This window comes from Momordica charantia (genome assembly GCF_013281855.1).
Source record: "Momordica charantia cultivar OHB3-1 chromosome 8 unlocalized genomic scaffold, Mcharantia_2.0 BLBB01000008.1, whole genome shotgun sequence".
NCBI lineage: Eukaryota > Viridiplantae > Streptophyta > Magnoliopsida > Cucurbitales > Cucurbitaceae > Momordica > Momordica charantia.
In genome coordinates, this window is record NW_028275166.1 from 2080237 (window position 1) to 2100862 (window position 20626).

Genomic DNA, 20626 nt, shown 5'->3' on the forward strand with positions numbered 1-20626 from the left:
TCTAGAAGTGATACGGCTTGAAGGCAACCAGACAACACCGCAATTGCAGAAAGCTCCAAATGCAAGGCAAGCCGAAGACCCTCCTTAATAGAAATCAGCTTAATGCGAGAGATCAAAACCCAATCTCTACAAATTTCGACATGACTATATGAAATGATTGGTTTCCTCGCCTTATTGTTACATCGATTCCCATTTGAGGGAGACAAGGATTAAATGCAGCATATCGATTTCTCCCGAATGGTTAGATTCATTTTCTACTCCTCAAATTTCCAACTTCAATTTTTATTTATAAATTTAATATAGAAAGCATTTTGGTCATTTATTGTCATGAATTGAAAAAAATTGAAAAATAAATATACAACTACTTTGATACTTTGATACATTATAATGTTACATCTTACCAAATAAAAACATGTGCACGTGTTAGAATTTTGCGATATAATTTATGAAAAAAAAATTTGATAGAAATTAATTATCTATACTAAATTTAAAAACTAAGTAAAAATTTTTGAAGATTTTTAAGAATCCAAATAAAATACCAAAATATGATCTAAACTTTATATTTTATATTTTGAACATAAATTAGTTTTATAAGATGTGGGCCATATAGGAAGGTACAAAAAGTACTTGAAATCTGAAAAAAATTAAAAAAGGTATAAAATTTTCCACCCACTAATTAGGGATTCGATACTAATATCTTGCCGTATAAAAAAAAGACAATTATGATATTTACGCCACGGCTCGAAACGACGTCGTATAGGTAAGAATATTGATCGAAACGCACCGTCAGATATGTACGGGCAGTGGTTGAAGCGAAGAAAAATCAACGGCTTCAGTTTAAAAGTGGCGGAGAATCTGAGCCGTCGGAAGTCGCTTCCCTGGAAATTCTTGGGCGGGACAGAGTATTATTAAAATGGGGGAAGAATATAATATGTTTGGTTAAAAGCATGAAAGGGCAGAATTTTAAAAATAATTATTAAAAAAAAAGGAGAATGATTTTGTAATTTGTATTTGTTTCTGCAGAGAGTGTAAATTTTAGTAATTGTTTTTCTTTTTTTTTTGTGTGATTTAAAAGTGGTTTTTATAATGCATTGAGTTTCACATCGGACACCAAAAGGCTTTTGTTACTTTGTGCCAAATGGAGGGTCCTTAGCCTCTCTCTCTCTTGCCTTCTCTCTCTCTACCCTTCAGCTTCTCTCCTGCAACTGCCGAGAATCAAAGACTTCAATCGCTACTACTTCTTCTGTTTAACCTACTGATCTGCAGATTTATTCAGGTATAAACGTTTAATTTTGCGGGTTCTTTCTGTTTCTTGCCTGATTGATCTTTGTTTGAGGTCTTCATAGGCTGATTCCACTCTGATTGTGTTTTCTAAGCAAATTTCCTCTTCCGTCTTGTCTTCTTCGCTCGTTTCCTTCTCTGCTAGTGTTGTTCGCTTTTTTTTTTTTTTTTCCTTTCCTGTCTCTGTGTTTCTTGAGCTCGGAGAGTTTATGAATATCCTAATTTGCGAGCTGAGAAAATTGGAGGAGCTGGAGGTAATGAGTTTATGAGTTTGTGAGCTTTTGCTTTGATTAATGTGCTGCTTACTAGACTGAATCTTCTTCTACTTACTTTTTATCCTTTTGTTCTATCTGAAGAATTAAAGAATTTAAGATCTGTGACGTCTATCTTTCGTTTTTCAACGTGCTGAACAGGCACCAAGGAGTCAGGAATTTCACTCTTTCATTTTTTATGAAACGAATTTCTATTCACTTTTTTAAACCTTTGCATTGCGTTCGGCTTTATTTTTATCCCTGCAAGATACCAGCGACTTCACACATGGTCCATTTTTTTGGTCCTTCCGTTCGTAGGTTTATTTATTTTGGTTTGGATAATTCGTATTCTTTGTCTCTTGTAATTCTTGACTTCGGGGCAAAAGCTACGAGATCGTTCTTTTTCTTTTTTTCTTTGTAGAGTTTTATTTTATTTATTTGTTTTTTTATGTGGCCGTTTGTAGCGGCTCCCCAATTCTTAACAGTTATGCAGATAATTTAGGTTGTATAACCGTTTTTAGTATGATTTGATTCCCAAATAAGTGTCCATTGTTGTGTGTGAAATTGCAATATGTTTCAGCATACCGAGCGCAGTGCTCTGTAGCCTGTTATTTTCTAGCTATTTTTGAAATGTTTTTGTTCACACTGAACTTCAAGTTCACGCCGCGTTCTGGAGAAGTATTTCTTGGTAGTTTTTGGCCAATGAGGATAAAAGGTTCCAATTCTAAGTCCCCTGTAAAGCCCCTCCCTCTCTTCCTTGGTTTTAGTTTTCCTTCTTTTTAGTGTCTTATAGTCCGGTAAGCTGGATGACTAACAAGGAAGACATAACAGAAGAATCTCTGCAGTCCGGCTTTCTACTGGAATTTGGAAGTCATAGTGTTCTGTTTTCTGACAGGTATTAAGATCGAGAGCTTTTTCTTTCTGGAATTTTGATGTCTCCACCACTTGGTGTTGGGGAGGGTGAGGAAAGTTGCAGCAATGTCACCCTGTTGGCTTCTTCAAACTCTATGGAGAGTGTCAGTCAAAGCAATTTGAGTTTTGAAGAGCGTAACTACATGGGATTATCTGATTCTTCTTCAGAGGACAGCTGTATGACTGCCACCAAATCTGATGGGAACAAACCCTTGCTGAATCTTAAGGCTACAGAATTGAGGCTAGGCCTCCCTGGATCTGAATCCCCCGAGAGAGATCCAGATATCAGCTTGCGTAGCTCTTCTCATCTTGATGAAAAACGACTATTTCCTTTGCACCCATCAAGTGATGGTCACTACTCTTCACCACATAAGGCTGTTGTCTCAGGCAACAAAAGAGGTTTTTCAGATGCTATGAACGAGTTCACAGAGGTGAAAATTGCCTCTGTTTTTCCTGAAAGACTTGGAGTATATTTAATGTTTGGCTAGAGTTTAACCCTAAAGCCATTTGAATCTGGTGCAGGGAAAATATCAAGCTAACCTAGGTTTGAAAGCTGGTTCTTTGCTAGAAAACCTTGGAAATCAAATGGGGAAAGTGAAAGAGGCAACTACACAAAAAATTGTACAAGAGCGGCCTCAAGAAACTAGTGAAACCAGGCCATCTCATAATGAGACTGCAAATAACAATACCAGCGCACCTGTTACCAAGTAAGTTGGAGGAAGGGGGGGTTGGCTACAAGTTTTTCCTCAACTCAAAGAACTGGTATCTTATCTGCTCCATTTCAGGGCACAGGTTGTGGGTTGGCCACCCATAAGATCTTTCAGGAAGAACTCATTGGCTACAACTTCAAAGAATAATGATGAAGTTGATGGAAAGGCAATGTCTGGTGCACTCTTTGTCAAAGTCAGCATGGATGGTGCTCCTTACCTGAGGAAGGTAGATCTGAGGAACTACTCTGCATACCAGGAGCTGTCTTCTGCCCTTGAGAAGATGTTCAGCTGTTTTACTATAGGTGAGCTATTTGAAGCTTTCTATTTAATCCAAAAACCTGTAACATGATGAAAATAATATTGTTAAGTTTACAACTGATATTTTCAAATTACCTGTCTAGTTTGCATGGATCTAGTTACTGTTGTTTCAGTATTGAGCAGGTCAATATGGAGCTCATGGAGCTCTGGGCATGGAGAAAATGAGTGAGAGTAAGCTGAAAGATCTTCTTCATGGCTCAGAATATGTTCTAACATATGAGGATAAAGATGGTGACTGGATGCTCGTTGGTGATGTCCCCTGGCAGTACGTTATACAGTTCATATCTGTTGTTTTCTATTTTTTATTGCATGTCCTTATGTGTAAGCATGACTTGTATTGGTTTAGGCTATATATTGCGTGTGAAATATACAAAAGAAATCTGGCGAAACCCAAGAAGCTACTGTCTAGACATAGTGATGATGGGTCGATGTAATTCAGTACGAATGCTAGAACAGAAACATTGGGAGCTAATGTTCATTATAAAATATTGAGATAACACTGGTTTTTCTTTGTCATCTTCTTTCTCTTTTCCCTGCTTCTGCCTCTTCTTATTTTTCATCTTCATTCCTTCACTTGACCATTTCTATCTCTGTTCTGTTTTTTTCCCTTTTTTTCTAAGAGTTTGTTCGAAGTCATCAAATGCTGTGAAGTCTTGCAAACATGTTGCATGCATGTTCTATGTAAACTTATGACTGTAATTAAAGAACCTACAATCCTTCCCTTTTCATAGTCCTTTTAAGCAATCGGAGGACATTTTTGTGAACATTTTTATCTATATTGATTGAGCATTTACCATTTCCATAATTCTAGTAGTAGCATCTGATATCTGAATTTACTTATCCAGGATGTTCATCGACTCTTGTAAGAGGCTGAGGATTATGAAGAGCTCGGATGCAATTGGGCTGGGTAAGTATTTTGATGCATCCATTATAAATTTTTGAATACCTTTAGTCAGGCAGCATTTACTATATGACACATCACACGCCTCCATCTGGATAATAGGATTAAATATGAAAATGTATAATTTCCTGCATACTTTCCATCGAAGCAAAGAAATTTATGTGATGACCAATGGAGATTTCCCAATGTTCATTGATACGGCCTAGCATGTAATTTAGATTTAACGATCTTATATTGTCTGGTTTATTATTAATTTTTTCGTATCATTCTGTTCCTCATTGCTCTTATTAATAGGATACAAATACGCATCCCCTCTGGACTGATTAATAGGTGCCGCATATCAAATTACATTAGGCTGATGTTAACCATGTATAATGAAAATGTTGGAATATGAAACTACAATACCAACCTTTGTTCTGGTTTTGAATTTTAAATACAAAAAAATGGTTTATTTTGACTATTACGTGTTACAACAATGCAATTTTTTCATTGGTGTTTACCTTTTTCTTTACAGCTCCTAGGGCGGTGGAGAAGTGCCGGAACAGGAACTAGCTAAGCACTATGCCACGGTTGATACTATCCATCCAAAAGTCGGAACAAGACAGATCTAAACGTATGTCAAATGTGGCTTTGGAAGGTTGTTCGAAGAAAGCGGTGTTTTGGATGGGATAGGTTCTCTTGTGTGCATTTCCCTCTGTTACATTATGGCTTTTCTTTTTTTTTTTCCCTTTAATTATGTTTTTCTTTGATGATGTCTAAGCGGTTGTTTGAGTTTGTGAATTGAACTACTTAAAAACTATTAAGTGCAAGTCTGCAGACCTGTGGATAAGTTCCTGTCCCTTCTTTGCAGGACTCTTGAAAGTTTGTAAAGTTATTGGTTATCGAACTACTGTGTTGCTTTAATGCTCTGTAATATTGAAAACTTTCTGTCTAACTTGCACCCGAATGTTTCTTTACCACATATTTATCACTAGCATCATTGGTAGCCTTGCTTTCATTATCTATGACATTTTTTCAGACAACCAAACGACTGCTTCGCATTCAAGGTATGGATTCATATCAGAGACGGGGGATAATCCTATTAGGCTGCAATAGTAGTCTGAAATTACGCCAAAATTCTCGAGGTAAGACATTTTTGTAGTATTGTGGCATCTATCAGTACTATGAAGAAAATGGCAAGCCTGCAAGTTATTTGGATGCGCTTGTCGGTTGATGACTGTAGGCTTAAACAATAATTTAGGCAATGCAGTCTTGTCAGTTATTTGGATATGGTTGTCGGGTAGTTCCTAAAGTATGCATGTGACTGCTTGATATAACTGTCTGCATTATTGAAGCTCAAAATATAAATTATATTTTCCCATAAGGTGAGTGAGTGAGCATATTTTTATAATGTCAAGGATTCCTGCTCTGCGAGTTGGCTTTTGTGATTCTCGAACTAGTTTTATTTTTTTTAAATCTAACTTGAAATTATTGGGATGCGAATAGTGTTAAGACCCCGTTTGATAACTTGAAAATGAACACGTTATCGAACGGGGACTTGAGTTTTGTTTTGAACAGCTTTATGGCTTGCTGTGTAAACCAGAGAGTTGAAGTAAAAATATAGAATGCTGCAATGAATGCATGATGCAAATGGAAGAACTTTCTGATTGTGTTGTGTCTACCCGCCTGATTGTATCTTATCTTGTTGAATCAGAGGGACCGAGTTGATTCTTCTGGAGCAATGATGAGACCCGTATCATATTCATTGCTTTGCTCTGAAGATTGTAAGGTATGGAAACAGTATATATTTGTCTGCAATTGAATTTGTTCATTTATGCTGAGAGGGGAAAATATGGTAGCCAATAGCCTCAGATTTATTTGCATATAACTGCTCAATTGCATTCAGAGCCCCTACCCCCTTAGAAAGGAAAAAGGAAGACACTGCTGAGTTAAATCATGTGATGATGGTACCCCAAAACTCAAACAAATTAGCAGTTTGGTGATTGATAAACCATCACCCAATTTATTGGTTTTGTCCTCTTCCCAAACATGGATTTTGAGGAGCCTTGTAGTACTGGTGGATGGTGGGGTGGTAGGGGTTTTGTTTCTTCCTTTTCTTTTTGGCTATTTGAAAAAAAGAACTCAATACAAATTGGTGGTGGACCTTCCTACATGCTGCCATAGATAGCTAACCAACCTCTAGGAAGGACTAGGTAGAGAAATTATTGATCTGAAGGATTTTTTTTAGTATAACAAATGTAGTGATGAAGAATTGAACTTCCGATCTCTATAGAAAGAGCAAGATGCTTTAACTGTTATGTTTATGTTGGCGAAATTTAAGAACCTGAAGAGTATATATTGTATATCGAAGCTTGTAGGTCCTAGATTTATAGCTTCTGAATTTCCTGTCTATTGTGCAATACACTTAAATTTCTAGGTTTCAAAATAACTTTTAGAATTTTGGGGGAAAATATCTTAAAGAAGTAGAACAACTGAGCCAACTGAATGAAAGAAAAGGGGGAAAACAAACGTGACATGGAATTTCAATTGACACAAGCTCCAAGTGTGTGAAAAACAAATTCTTGAAACCAATATTATGGGTTGAATTTTGCGCTTCAGTGCTACAAATTGACAAGAACATATCTCGAGTAAACCAAGATATTTCTATAAATTAATGTGTGTTTCACTATTAATATTAATGTTTTTATAGCAAGTTTAAATAGACGTGAGTTGGATAACACATGCATGCTACAGCTAAAAAAAACTCATCTTTTTCCAGTACTGCACGAAGTCTTCTTCCAAGACTTGAGATACTCTTTTTCTATAGAAAGCTTGATTGTAACAAAATACAAGACAATTTTATAATCACTCAAGTCACTATAATTAATTTCGATCAAAACGAGCATAGTTAAGTGGCAATTGACATATTTTTCCAACTATGAGATTGTGAGTTCAATCTCCCACTCCACATGCTAAGTTAAGTGGCAATTGACATATTTTTCCAACTATGAGATTGTGAGTTCAATCTCCCACTCCACATGCTGTATTAAGAAAAAAAAGTCATTATAATTTCGGTCCTAAGGAAAAAAAGTCACTATAATTATAATTTTTTTCCGCAGGACTTAATAGAAAATTTCTATTTAATCGCCCAGCGAGTAAGTGTCCGAAAATTTTCCCTGTGAGCATAGGAAATATGTTCTCCACCACGTCTCATCTAGTTTATTTATATATATTTAAAAAAATCTTAAATCTAAATATTTGTATGTAAAATTTACAAGAGATATTGTTGTTGTGATGTTTACCCTTTAGAACTTATTTGTATTCATAATTTGAATGGTAAAATTTAAATTTTATAATTTATCATTTTATGAATTATGAATCTTAGAAAATTTAAGAATGGAAATTCCTTGCGGTGATTCCCCGGGAGAATTAATATTTAATAGAAAATTTTCTAAATAAAAAAAAAAGGAATAGATCTCTGCAGAACTCAATCCTCAAACTTTTCTAGGAAATTTTGTTGGGATGGAAAATGAAATGACAAGCGAGCAGCACCTTGTCTTGTATAGGTTGGGCTCCGACTTGAAGAAGCGAGCCCAACGTAGAGAAAGCCATTGCGCGCTAGCCTAGCTAGCTAGCGTTTTTCAGCTGGCTGTTCTTTAGTTGTAGCGCGCCTTCCCTCCTTCTCTCACTTCGGAAAGATTTAGCAGTATTTTCTTATGATGACCTAGTCGAGAGAGTATGTATGATACATCGGTGTAAAAGATTGAGTGAGATAGGTTGGTTATAGTAAGGCCTGGCCGGAAAGTGTTCTTGCCTCTATCATTAGCTCGGGTAGTCGCCGTTTCTAGTGTTTCAGTCACCTTTCAATGGCTGGTTGGGGACGGGAAAGCCATCTTCGTCCCTGCCTTGCCTCGATGACACTCCTAACTATAATATCACTCTACAAGTACTTTTATAGATTATAACACAATTTTAATCCAACGTTTAATTCTCGAGTAAATATTTGTGTATATATATATTTTAATACTTGTATTTAAAAGAAGTAAAAAAAAAGAGTAGTTTATAGCAAGAGGATCACGTTTACAGCTTAAGCCAAGCAATTAGGTCAATGGTAGGCATCAGTCAACTCTTAAAAGCGTAGCGTCTAGACAAAAGCTGATGAGTTGTACAAATTTTTTTTATTTAATGAAATGAATCCAAATATTAGCAATTTGAATCGAATCTAAATTGAAATGAAGATTCTATGAAAAACAAATCGAAATTAAATTAACTTCCGATCAAATCAATAATGCAATTTAATTAAATAAAAGACAATATATATACCTATCAAACTAACCCCAATTATATTCTATCTAAAAGAAAAAAGAAACAAAAATCAAATTAGATTTTCAAGAGCAAATAATCAGAGCTAATAAATTAATGATTTATAACCAGCAAACAAATTAGTCAGATCATAATTGAACCCACCCCAATGATCCTTCCAAATCAGCTTATTAATAAATTGCAAACCAAGTGAATCATTGGAAATTTGAGTTAAAGAAAAAAAAATATATAATCATAATTATTTTTGTCAGGTAATGCTAAAAATCAAAGCCTAACACAATAAATTAATATACATCTAGAAGGGGAAAAGAAGGAAAATTAGGCACTTTGCCACTAGAACTTTGAATTTAAGAGCCAAGGACTAAATTCTTAGAGAGAGAGAGGGATTAAATTGAAATATGAAATCTTAGAAAGTAAAAAAAATTAAAAATAAAAAATCGGATTTGCATTATTTGTCAAATGAACTAACACATTAATGGCAAAAGCAATAGGTCATTAACCAATCTGAGAATGGCACTAATCCCTTTTCCTCCATTATTTTAATTAATTATTATATATTTAATGTCATTATATCAATTAATTGAGAGTTGTAGCCTTCTGAAAGGAGGAAGAAAAACAAAAAAAAAAAAAAAAGAAGGAAAAATAAATATATAAAAAAGCTTCACACCATACCTAATGGCTAAGGTTTAGGTTACTTTAGTGATATAGCTTCTCTTTTTATCATATTGTAAAATAATATTTAAATGATTAATAATTCACCCTTAATCTAACACTTACACATGTAAACTTCTCAAAAGTAAAGATTTTGCTTTCCCAAATTTAGGCTTTTGACTAACTTTTCATGTCATCTCTGAAAAGCAATATAAATTTGTATTATTCATTTTTCTTTTGTAACATAGTTTCATAATTATCTTAAAATAGTAAAATCCAAATATCTTTTTTTTTTTCAGAAAAAAAAGAGCTAAATAAGTCAAAATTATAAGAAGGAAATTGTTGATACACTAGATGGAATTTAATAAGTAAAAAATGAAAATTTGGGCCGTTCCAATTGGGGATGCCCATAAAATGGAAGCCCATCAGGACCATTGTTTTTTTCCCAATGAAATTATTGCAAATAAATTCTTCCTTCATACTATTTATGAGTGTTTGCCCATCAAATTTATTTATAAAATTAGACTGCTCGAACTATCCCATATTTTTAATTTTTCGATATTCTAAATTTGTCCCTAGACTAAAATTTCAAAGATTATTATTTCTAAACATTACAAGAAAAATCGCAATTTAACATTATTATGCTGTTATAGGCATTTGAATTTATATAATACTTTGTTTTTTTGTTTTTATATATAAATTATATAATATTTTAGACAAGTATGGATGATGTAAAGATATGTAGATTCCATTCCTCATCAGAAATCACGCGTGCTTGAAGGTTAATTACGACTTTTCCTTCCATGGGATGGTGACTCCTTTAATTAAATATTAAAGCATGCCCAGGACTTTTTCAAAAAAAAAAAAAAAATAATAATAATAATAATAAAAATAAAAAAAATAGAGAATGGAGAAAACAATACGTTAACACTAACTTGAGAGCATAGTTCAAGTAGCGAAGATATGTGATTCGAATTCATACGTCTGCATTATTAACTACGAAAAATATGATATTTAGATTTTTTCTTGAGTTCATAATGTTGGGATTTTATTTTTTTGATACTAAAAACGAAAGGAAAAACAAACATTACAGAAGCTCATCCAACCATAGTTTAAATAGCTCTCGCCACATCCACCGATTGAATATTCTCCAGGTACTTCATAGCTGTAGCCATAACTTACCCTCTGTCGTTACGAATAATGATTCACAAACCTGCATTCTGATCTGAAGCTAAAAATGAGGCATCAGTGTTAATTTTATAAATTCCTTCACCGGGTGGTTGCCACTCATGAATCTCCGTAGTCGTAATTCTCCCAAGAAAAGGATTAGCATTAGCTTCCTTAAACTCCAAAACATAAGTAGTCGTCCATTCAACAAGCTCCCTTCTTGACTTAAGCATTGTTTTTGTACCGTCAAAATTGAAAACTCTTGGATTCCTTTGATTCCTAGATAAAGTTTATTATCGTTATCATTATTATTACAATTACTAGGTTATTTGATTTGTTTAAAGTAAGGTGGTAGATGGAGGAAAAAAAAAAATTTCGCAAAGGTTTTTCAAGAGGGAGATCAACTCCAAATTTGTTTCATCTCACTTATATAATGATGTACTCTAAAAAATAATGAAGATTCTCCCAACCTACCTACATTTTCACAAAAAAAAAAAAGAAGGAAAAAACCGCAGCGAAGAGAGTATTTCCAACTTTATTACGTGGAAAACGAATTCATAGATTCTTAATAATTCTGTTTCACGATCAAACTCCCTTTCTATAATAAATCAACTCTCCCTTATTTGACCGGCCTACCTTTTTGATCAAATTATACTTGATCGTCTTCGTAAAGTAAAACAACAGTTGATACTGTTCCTCCCTTACTTGTACAAATTTTTTTAGGCATATGTTTCACCCAAATAGAAACAAAAAAGAATCTACCTTAGCTTATATCATTCTCAAAAGTAACTAGTATATATGAAAAAAGTTAGTGGGTTAAAAAAGAAACAAATCCTGAATAGTAAAGTTTCTGCTGTGAAATCATGTCATAAATATGAACAAGAATAATGTGGGTAAAATTAGAACCCAGAATTATGTAATTGCGAGAGCTGCAGTTGCAGAGGCAGATGCAGTCATATCCATATCTTCGGTTTCATCTCATTCACCACAGCAACCGTCATTTTTTTTTTACTGCAACACGGCTTCAGAATCCTAGAAAACTGCCCCAACAAGTAATTACCCACGAACCTAAAATTTAGACTCATGTAATTGACATATATATTTAATTAGTAGGCTATGAATTGATCCCTCCTCCTGTGTTGTACTTGAAAAAAATAAAAAAAATAAAAGAAAAAGTTTCTTTCTATCACCACTCTTTTAGATATATATCCCAAAGATATATTTTAATTCTTCGTTTGGTAAATTGTGTTTGTCGGTTCATTTTAAAAAAATATTATTTGGATTCTTAAAGATGTTTTGATAATCATTTTGTTTGTAGTTTTTTACTTTTAAAAATTATGCTTGTTTTTATTTTAACTTTGTTAGCGAGATTTCACCTTCGTTGAAAGCATACTTGATTTCTTAACCAACTTTTAAATAAAATTAAGTTTTTAAAAAGCACCTCTTTTTTTTTTCTTCCCAAAAATCGACTTAGACTTTGAAAATATTTATTAAAATTATATAACAGAACAAAGTAACACATAAGTAAAAGTAACGTTTCTATACTTTATTTTTAAAATCCGAAAAAGAAAGTTATAAACCAGGTTTAGTATTGATTTCTAAGATCTTATTTGATAACTATTTATTTTTTTGTTTTTGAAAATTAAGAACATTAATTATATCCATGTGTTTCATTATCTTGTTATTCTATTTTCTTTTAAACATTTGATTAGGAATTTAAATGAAATAAAAAAAGAAATAATTATCAAATGCTTAAATTTTAAAGTTAAAAGTTATTGTAGTTCTTGAACTTTCAAAATATCAGTCCTCATCTCAGAACTTAATTAACGTAGTCCTTATTGTTGCTTTGCCATCAACTTCCTCCTTTATTTCTTCTCTTTATTGGTGTTGAATTGATCAATCCTAATTAAAGTGATAGAAGAAAAATTCAATTCATATTTGAAACAAAAAACATGCCCACCTAATATTAAATTTGGCCAATTCAATACAACAATATGTGGGGATGAGAATTCGAACATACGATATTTTGATCGAAAATATATGTCTTAATCAGTTGAACTAAGACAAATTTTGACAACTTTAGCCAATTTATATAGTAACCTATCAATTACATGTATATTCAAAATCATATCAATCTATTTGTTGAACAATGTATCACAAAACAACTCATACAAAATGCAAAAGTGGTTATTTCTTATAAAGTTGAAGATTAATTAAAATTACCATTCCAAAACCACATGATCAAAAGTCAGCAAAGCAATTTGAAACCCTCTTTTGACTCTGAAAAATTAATTAATGCACAATTATTTGAATCATAATTAATACCAAAAAAGAGAAGAAAAATTATGGAAAAACTTCCAACTCCTAACTTCCTAATCAATCCCCACAGAGTTCTGAAGCATATATGATGGGTTCATGCACCAGCAATAATATATATCATTAAGCTAATCACCAAAAGTATATTATTAATCAAACAATTTCTCATTAATTTAAAAGTGAAGGTGGGGCTTAATGGATCAGTTGGAGTGGTTAGCCATAGTTGGTTGAAACTAAAGTCTTTGAGAGAGAAGAAACAAATTGGTCTAATGATGAGTCAAATCATACTTTTTTATTTTAAATAATCCCCACCACCTTCTCTCCATAATGTCTCTTCTTCTTCTTCTCATCTGTTGACCCTTTTAAATGCATGATTGTTTCAAAACTAATAATCCATGGCTCCAACCTCTTTAATTTGATATCAAAAACATGTTCCATTCCAACCCCCTCTCAATTATTCATACAAGCTAAGTTACTTAAAAGTTTTTGAAAAATCCCATCTTCCATCCGTTTAGAAGTTGGGTTGAATTGAAATTATACGCTTAGATTTTAAAAAGAGTATAATAGGTTCATAAACTTTTACTTTTGTTTTTAATAAGTATCTAACATATTTGAAATTTAAAAAAAATCATAAATTTAATTATAGAACATATCTTTAAACTGTTGTCACTAATAAAGTGCGTAAAATTTAAAAATTTTTTAAAATTTAAAAATTTTCTAATGAGTCAAGGACTTGTGTTAAGCACAAATTGAAAAGTCATCCACCTGTTATAAAAATGTCTAATATAAGTCATGAAACCTATCGAGTACAAAATTGAAAATACGTGAAACTATTAATTAACATTTTTTAAAGTTAAAGACTTATTCCAATTTACCTTTTAAAGTTTTGAGCCTTATTAGATACAATTTTAAAAATTCACCGAATCAACAAGTATGGATATAGAAAAAAAACCGTTAGAGCGGCATCGGCATCACATTATCGTAGTCATGTCGGATAACCTTTTAGATGAAAAATAAAAGAAACTTAGGTCCGAAAACAGTTGGTGTGGAATGGAAAGGCGATTTGTTTTTGGGGGATTTGGAGCTCCATCCAAACGCTTAATCCAGAGACATAAACAGAAGAAGGGTGTGGTGTGGGGTGATAAAAATGGGGTTAAGTAAATGAAAAAGTCTTCCAAATTCTCCATCAGTCCCCCTCAACGAGTGGCAGTCCCACATGGGCATGTTTTGAGACATATATATATATGTAATAAACACGACAAACTATCAACGAAACATCGTTGTCTAGAAAAAGTATGATTTGAGCTAGGTTATTACTCAAAAACACGCCTCAATCAGGTTGAAGTTTTTTCGAGGTCTTTAGTGTGGGAGACAAGTTTTTTTGTCATGGGATTTATATAAAGGGGTAGTTGAAAATCGTCCCAAAGTTGTAAAGAGAGGGAGAAAGATATGAAAAATTGTGGTGTGTTTTTTTTTTTTTTTTTTTTTTTTTTTTTGTAGAAAAAGAGACAAAACATGGAAAAGAGAGAGGGTGGTATCGTTGTTTGGTATTAGTAGAAAAAGTAGACAGTTTTTTTAAGGATTGATTTTAAGGGTACGGAGAGTTAATCACATGAACCATCTCTTTGTTTGGTTTTGCCATTTTCAAACACTTGAAACTCCAATGTCTCTCTCCCTATGCATAATTACAAAGGGGAGAGATTGGATTCGGTTTGCTGAGCTCTCTTATCGTTTATATCTTCAATGTTTTATTTAACTGAGAGTTTTCATTACCGTCAATTCAAATATAGCTCATTAGATAAATATCAATTACATTATTTCGACTGAAGTCGCGATCCTCCACTTAATAAACTAAAAAAGGAAAGTCATCGTTAATCATAGGTTATAATTGATTAAAGTTTAAATATTTTAATATAATATCTCTAACATTTAACGTATAGAATAACAACTAAACTCAATTTTTAAATGGTATTAATATTTAGTTTTTCAAATAAAATATATTAGTATTTGTTGATATTTTATATAAATAATACAGTATTCCAACAAAAAAAATAAGACATCTTCGCTTTATATTTTATATGAAGATAAATTCTTAATAGATTTCTTGCTTTCATAGAAAGTAACTTATGTAAAAAAAGAAAAAAAAAAGAAATTTTTTTGATACTATAATTCATTGTCAATCATATTAATATCACTTATAAATGAGAGAGAATCCACGAAATAAAATAATACATCAATTAATTACATATAGTTTAAATATTAATAGAGGGAGGCTTTCGTATTACAAGTCTATATAGGATTTTCTCCATTAAAAATGATACTAGGTTAATAACTAACCCTATCCACCTCATTAAAAATTATATATATTTAATATGATTGTTATGACTCGGAGAAATTAAAAATAAAATGAAAATCACATTGAACAAGATTTCTAGTGTGGGGGTTGGTTTAATTAATGGAAAATAAAATTGCTTGGAAAAAGATGTCATTGCTTGGATCATAGACTTCATTCATTATACTCTATTTTATAATAGTATTCTTCCTTGCTTTTTCAAACATCTGTCATGTAGTCTCATCCATTGGAAAAAGGCATTTTCCAGAAGAAATGATTTTTAGAAGAAAAAAAAAAATTAGCAAAAGGGAGAAAAAGAAAAAGAAAGAAAAGTTTTCCTCGAAATCTGAATGGCCATAAAGAAGGCTACAATTGTCTTCATTGTAACTCTTCTTTATCACATTCATTGTACACATATACTATACTAAACTTTAACTAAATAATAATAATAATAATAATAATCTCTCTCTACCCTTTTTAGAGAGAGAATTTTGAATCCAAGTCACCATTTCTTTGATCAATTTGGTTAGAAAATGAAATATTGGATTGAATTTGGTTAAAAAAAAGATGAAGAAGACGAAAAAAGGTACCGATGCAGTGTCTAATAAATACTCCTTACTTATTTAAATTAGATCAAAGTTGGGAGTCAAAGAGTAATAGTAGAATTGTACTCGTAAATAGTGAAAGCTTGACTTCTATTCAAAAAGTATAAGCAATCATATGGTCTTGGTTAGTAGCGGGGTGGAATCTAGCTACAATGCTAGGAAGTGGGCACACTGCGTGCCAGATAGAATTACTCGAGCAAACATTGTCAGATTACGTAATTTTTATGGACCAAACACAAACACTCAAAATAATTTAGGATTGTGTTTGAAAGAGAAATTCTCCCCAATGCAATAACTATAGACTAGAGGAGAGATATCGAAACTTTCGATATAGATGAAGGGGGAACGGTGAATGAGAATATTAATAAATAAATTAATTGGCATGGGGAGAGTTTTAAAGAGATTGTAATTCCTTAGCTGATTGATCTCGTAAATACGAATCTTCAAAATGTCTCAAAGTAATAAATAAATATATAATATAATGTTGGTCAAGCAACGTTATTTATATAATAAAAAATAAATTATAAAGAAGAGATTTTATTTTATTTTTCTGTTGAAGGAGTTAGAGAACATGTGGACTAATAATGGGAGTATCTTAATTAATTAACAACCAACCAATATTTAAGTGAAGCCAAAGTCAAGGTATTTGTGTTAAGGATAAATAAACCATCATTCAATCCGAAAAAAAACTTGAGTGGATATTGGATTAATTTAATTCGTATATTATAACCATTTTTGTCTCAAATCAAAATTCAAAAGTCTCTCTCATTAAAATTTCTCTCTATTTCAAATTCATACCATTTTTTTTTGGTCTCTCTCTCTCTCTCTGTAGAGCTGTTTTTAATGTTATCTTCCATGTGAATGGTACGACCCATTTGATGTCGTTTTTGACCAACTCTTCTCCTCCACCACATTTTGGTTTGGTTCGGTTCATGCTTTCTCTCTCCTCTCTCTCTCTCTGACATGGGATGATTTTTCTAGAGTTCATAAAATGGTCAATTTATGAGTTTTTTAATTACTTTTACGGTGTTGTTTTATTTGTTATTACTAGTTTTTGTTTTTGTAAATCTTTACCCCTTTTAAGTTGAAATTGGTTCTAAATGATGTCGAAATGAAGGCAATACTTTTATAATTAAATTTTGTTGATAATAGACATCTCAGAGAAAGAGGTAGAACAAGAACATTGAGAAATCTCGATCGTAGGATGGAGATAGAATAAAGCTCTAATATGAATCCCTCCAATGGAGAGATGATTTTCTTTACCGTATAGCGCTATATACTATTTAAAAAAAAAGAATTAAACACCTGAAAGAAATCTACAATGATCTTTAATTATTTTTAATTTATAGACGAAAGATATCTTTGAGTTTTGTTTGACTCCTCTCCCATTCACATTGAGTTTCTTGCTGTAATCGTTGGGAAAATTTAAAAGAAAAAGAGCATTTTTAAGGATTTAACCTATTTTTTTATATATTGAATTAAAATTAGCAGTTTAAAATGCCATTTTTTCTAAATTCTATTAAAATATAAAAATTGAAATATATTGATTTTTTATTTTTATTTTATTCAAATTACATTTTAGTTTTATATTCTTATACTTTAAAAAAATTATTTAAATATTATTTTGATCTATATAATTTTGGCTTTGGTTTATTTTGCTCACTCTAGTTCTAACTTTTGTTCATTTTAGTCGTATTTTCAAAATGACTATTTCGATCTCTCTACTCTTAAAAAGTGACAAATTTGATCTCTATTTACAAAATAAAGAAAAGAATAAAGAGAGAATTCTTGTGGTTCGGAATGAACATTTTTTTTGGCCGGTGTAAGAAAAAGAATAGCAATAGATTCCTATGGAGCATTGGAGAACAAAAAGATTCAATCGGACGAAAATTTCTAACATAATTCACTATTATTTAGTTAGAGATATATACTAAATGTATGCTTTAATTAAAAAAAATTATTTGGCTCCTAATGAGTCAAATTTAACTTTGACCTATGATTGCAATCAGTAACATGACAATTAATGGAAGGATGAAAAGTAAAAGCGAGACCCAAAAAACATTGCAGAAAAAACAATTAATTATTAATTAATAATTGACAGATAAAGAGAGACGCAGCCAGCGGCATTGGGATGGCCTGTAATTCCACAACTTTCACAATGGTCAAAGATTAATGACCTTAATGTCAAAAAAAAAAAAAAAAGAAAAGAAAAAAAATTATTAATGACCTAATCCCACCAACGTAATCTCCATTAATTTAAATTTTACACTATAAACAACCTTCATTTTCCTAACCAGAAACTCCTAAAAAGAAAAAAAAAAAAAGAACCCCCCCACATTTATTTTTAATTAAACTCATATAATATTATAATATATGCCCCAAATGGGTTGTCAAATTAGAGAGACCCACATGGGTTATAATTGAATAGAGCCGATTACACAAATCCAGGGCGATTTGCTGCATTGAAATTGATGGGAATCTCATATTAATTTCAAATTTAAACCAAAAAAAAAAAAGTTAAAATTTTGTGGGCTTAGTGATGGGATCTCTTCCCATATGGGATGTTGAATTTTATTAAGGTCATGTGCTATGTCATTCGCATTTCCTTCTCAAAACCCCCAAAATCACACTCCTTATGATTCTTAAACCCCACCATATACACACTTCTCACTAACATTTAATTTAGACTTCCCTTTTTTTGCCCTTCAGACAAACAACTGACCCAAACTCCCATTCCCTTTTCTTTTTATTAGATAATGATTGATCAACTTACAATTTTGACTCCTCTTAAATTAAAAATTAAAAAATAAAAAGACCCATTTTGCCACGTGTCGAGAAGAAGGAAGGAAAAAACATTATGAAGAAATTGGATTTGATGGAGCTTCCATCTTTTACATGTAAGCCATGCCAAAAAGTTTGTGTTGCCCTTTCTGTTCATTTTTATTTGTGGGGTTTTGCTTCTGGTTTTTCTTGCATTATTATTATTATTATTTTATTTTTCTTCTTCTCCTAAATAATGCCTCATTTTCTTAGCAATTATGTATATGGTATCTACATGATATGTATGTCTTATAATTTGGTGTATTATATTGTCTCTTCACAACATGATATTAAAATGAACTGAAAAGGTAGGAGAAAAGTTTTAATTTTTGACTAGACCCTTTGATTATCATTGATTCATATGTAACTAACGATTATGGTGGGAGCAAAATGTAAAAATTGAATACTTTGTCGGTTTTTGTCATCAAATATTCTCGACAATGTTGCTTTTGAGTGTAATTTTGAATAACTATTTCTCTGTTACAAGTTTTTTCTTCCTTGAATGAATAAATAAGCTATCTTTTGAGTGTAGATATGATATCTATTATCATCTCAAAAGTCAATAATTCTTTCTCTCGTCCCTTAATTGATGAACTAAAATAAAAAAAAGTATTTTTCTAGTGAGCAAACAAAATTGGATTAACATAATGGAAAAAATTTCTTCCATATGCACCTCTCTATAAGTTTTTTAGAAGAGGCAAGAACGAGACATTATCACGAGGATGAGAGAAAATTTACAGTACTATGAGAATATCTACTCTCTTTGTTCACATTATAATTTTATTTTTATAACTACTTATTTTATGTTAGTTCTTGCCATTCGTTTTTAAATGATACTTGAAAATAAAACGAGTAGTACCTATACTCCTACTAGAAAATTTCTTAAAAGAAAGTGACGATGCTTTTGGAGGATTGAGATCCAGTCAACGAGTTTGACCAGAGGAAGAGATGTGGTGCCAACTAGGACGGATATGGTAATGACATGTTGTCCACGTCAGTCAAAAAGTGGGGGCCACCCACCCCGAATTTAAAAAAAAAAAGCGAAACCCCATTTGCATTAAAGATTAAACAAACCTCGGTACTTGGAACAATACGATGACAAGGCAAGGGCCAAGTTGGTTTTTTGATACGTTGACTTCGAAAAATAAATCGCTAAAATCATACATAATATGTCATTTAATTTCCAAATAAATAATTAAAACTCCAAATAATTTCAAAATTAATTTTTTTTAAGTTGGAGAGGGAGAGAAGTGAAGAGACCAAACATTGTAAAAAAAGGAAAACTTGTGGCAGTGAATAAGGGATGTTTGGTTTGAAAGGAGTAGTAGTGATATATTGTCCCCAAACACACAGCCAATCAATGGCTTTGGCCAAACACAGCACACAAAAAAAAAAAAAAAACTCCCACATTTCAAAATTTGAAATATCAAAAACTAAGTTTCATGCCAACATTTTTAAATATCAAGAATTAAGTCTCATGACCATAAAGTCATAATTTTACCTTCTTTTTGTGCAATAAATTGAAGAGAGAAACTAGTGTACTGGAAGTGAGTTGACATTTGAAAGAGGAAGCTTTTTGGGAAAATACCATTTACTTTTTACTTTTTACTGCAGTCTTTTTATTTTTTTTCAACCCTTTCAAATCTTCTGGCTGGGCGATGGGTGATAGGGCATAGGTCACAGACATGAATTCCGTAGGGGCCAAGCCTAGAGTGTGTGTTTGATTTTATGCGTTGTTCCAGGACCGTAGGATCATCATAACTCAATCAATCCTAAGCAATCATACGGCTACAATCACCTCATCAAATCAAAGTACGAACATTAAATAGCCACCGCCTTACTCACAGTCTCCCCCCTACGCCTACAATGCCTATGTACTTAACTCCACTTCTGACACTGCCCCTTCTCCATCTTTCATTTTCCAAACCCTACCCCCAAAATTATTTATTAACAGGAAAAACTAAAACTTTTAGTTTGAGGTTAATAAATAAAATGAATATTATAAAAATAGAGGGAAGAGGGAGAACACAGTAGACGCGACTGCCTTGGAGCGTGGGCGA

The 20626-nt window shown here is 32.2% G+C and overlaps 1 protein-coding gene across 1 annotated transcript; it reads left to right on the forward strand.

Moving 5' to 3' along the window:
• Window positions 1–1093: 1093 nt before the first annotated feature.
• Window positions 1094–5307, forward strand: LOC111004813 (auxin-responsive protein IAA8). The gene is made up of 7 exons (XM_022276014.2): window positions 1094–1276; window positions 2428–2875; window positions 2967–3151; window positions 3230–3456; window positions 3596–3737; window positions 4318–4379; window positions 4888–5307. The coding sequence occupies exons 2-7, from the start codon at window positions 2465–2467 to the stop codon at window positions 4923–4925; spliced, it is 1065 nt and encodes a 354-aa protein (XP_022131706.1). The 5' UTR covers window positions 1094–1276; window positions 2428–2464; the 3' UTR covers window positions 4926–5307.
• The last annotated feature ends 15319 nt before the right edge of the window (window positions 5308–20626 follow it).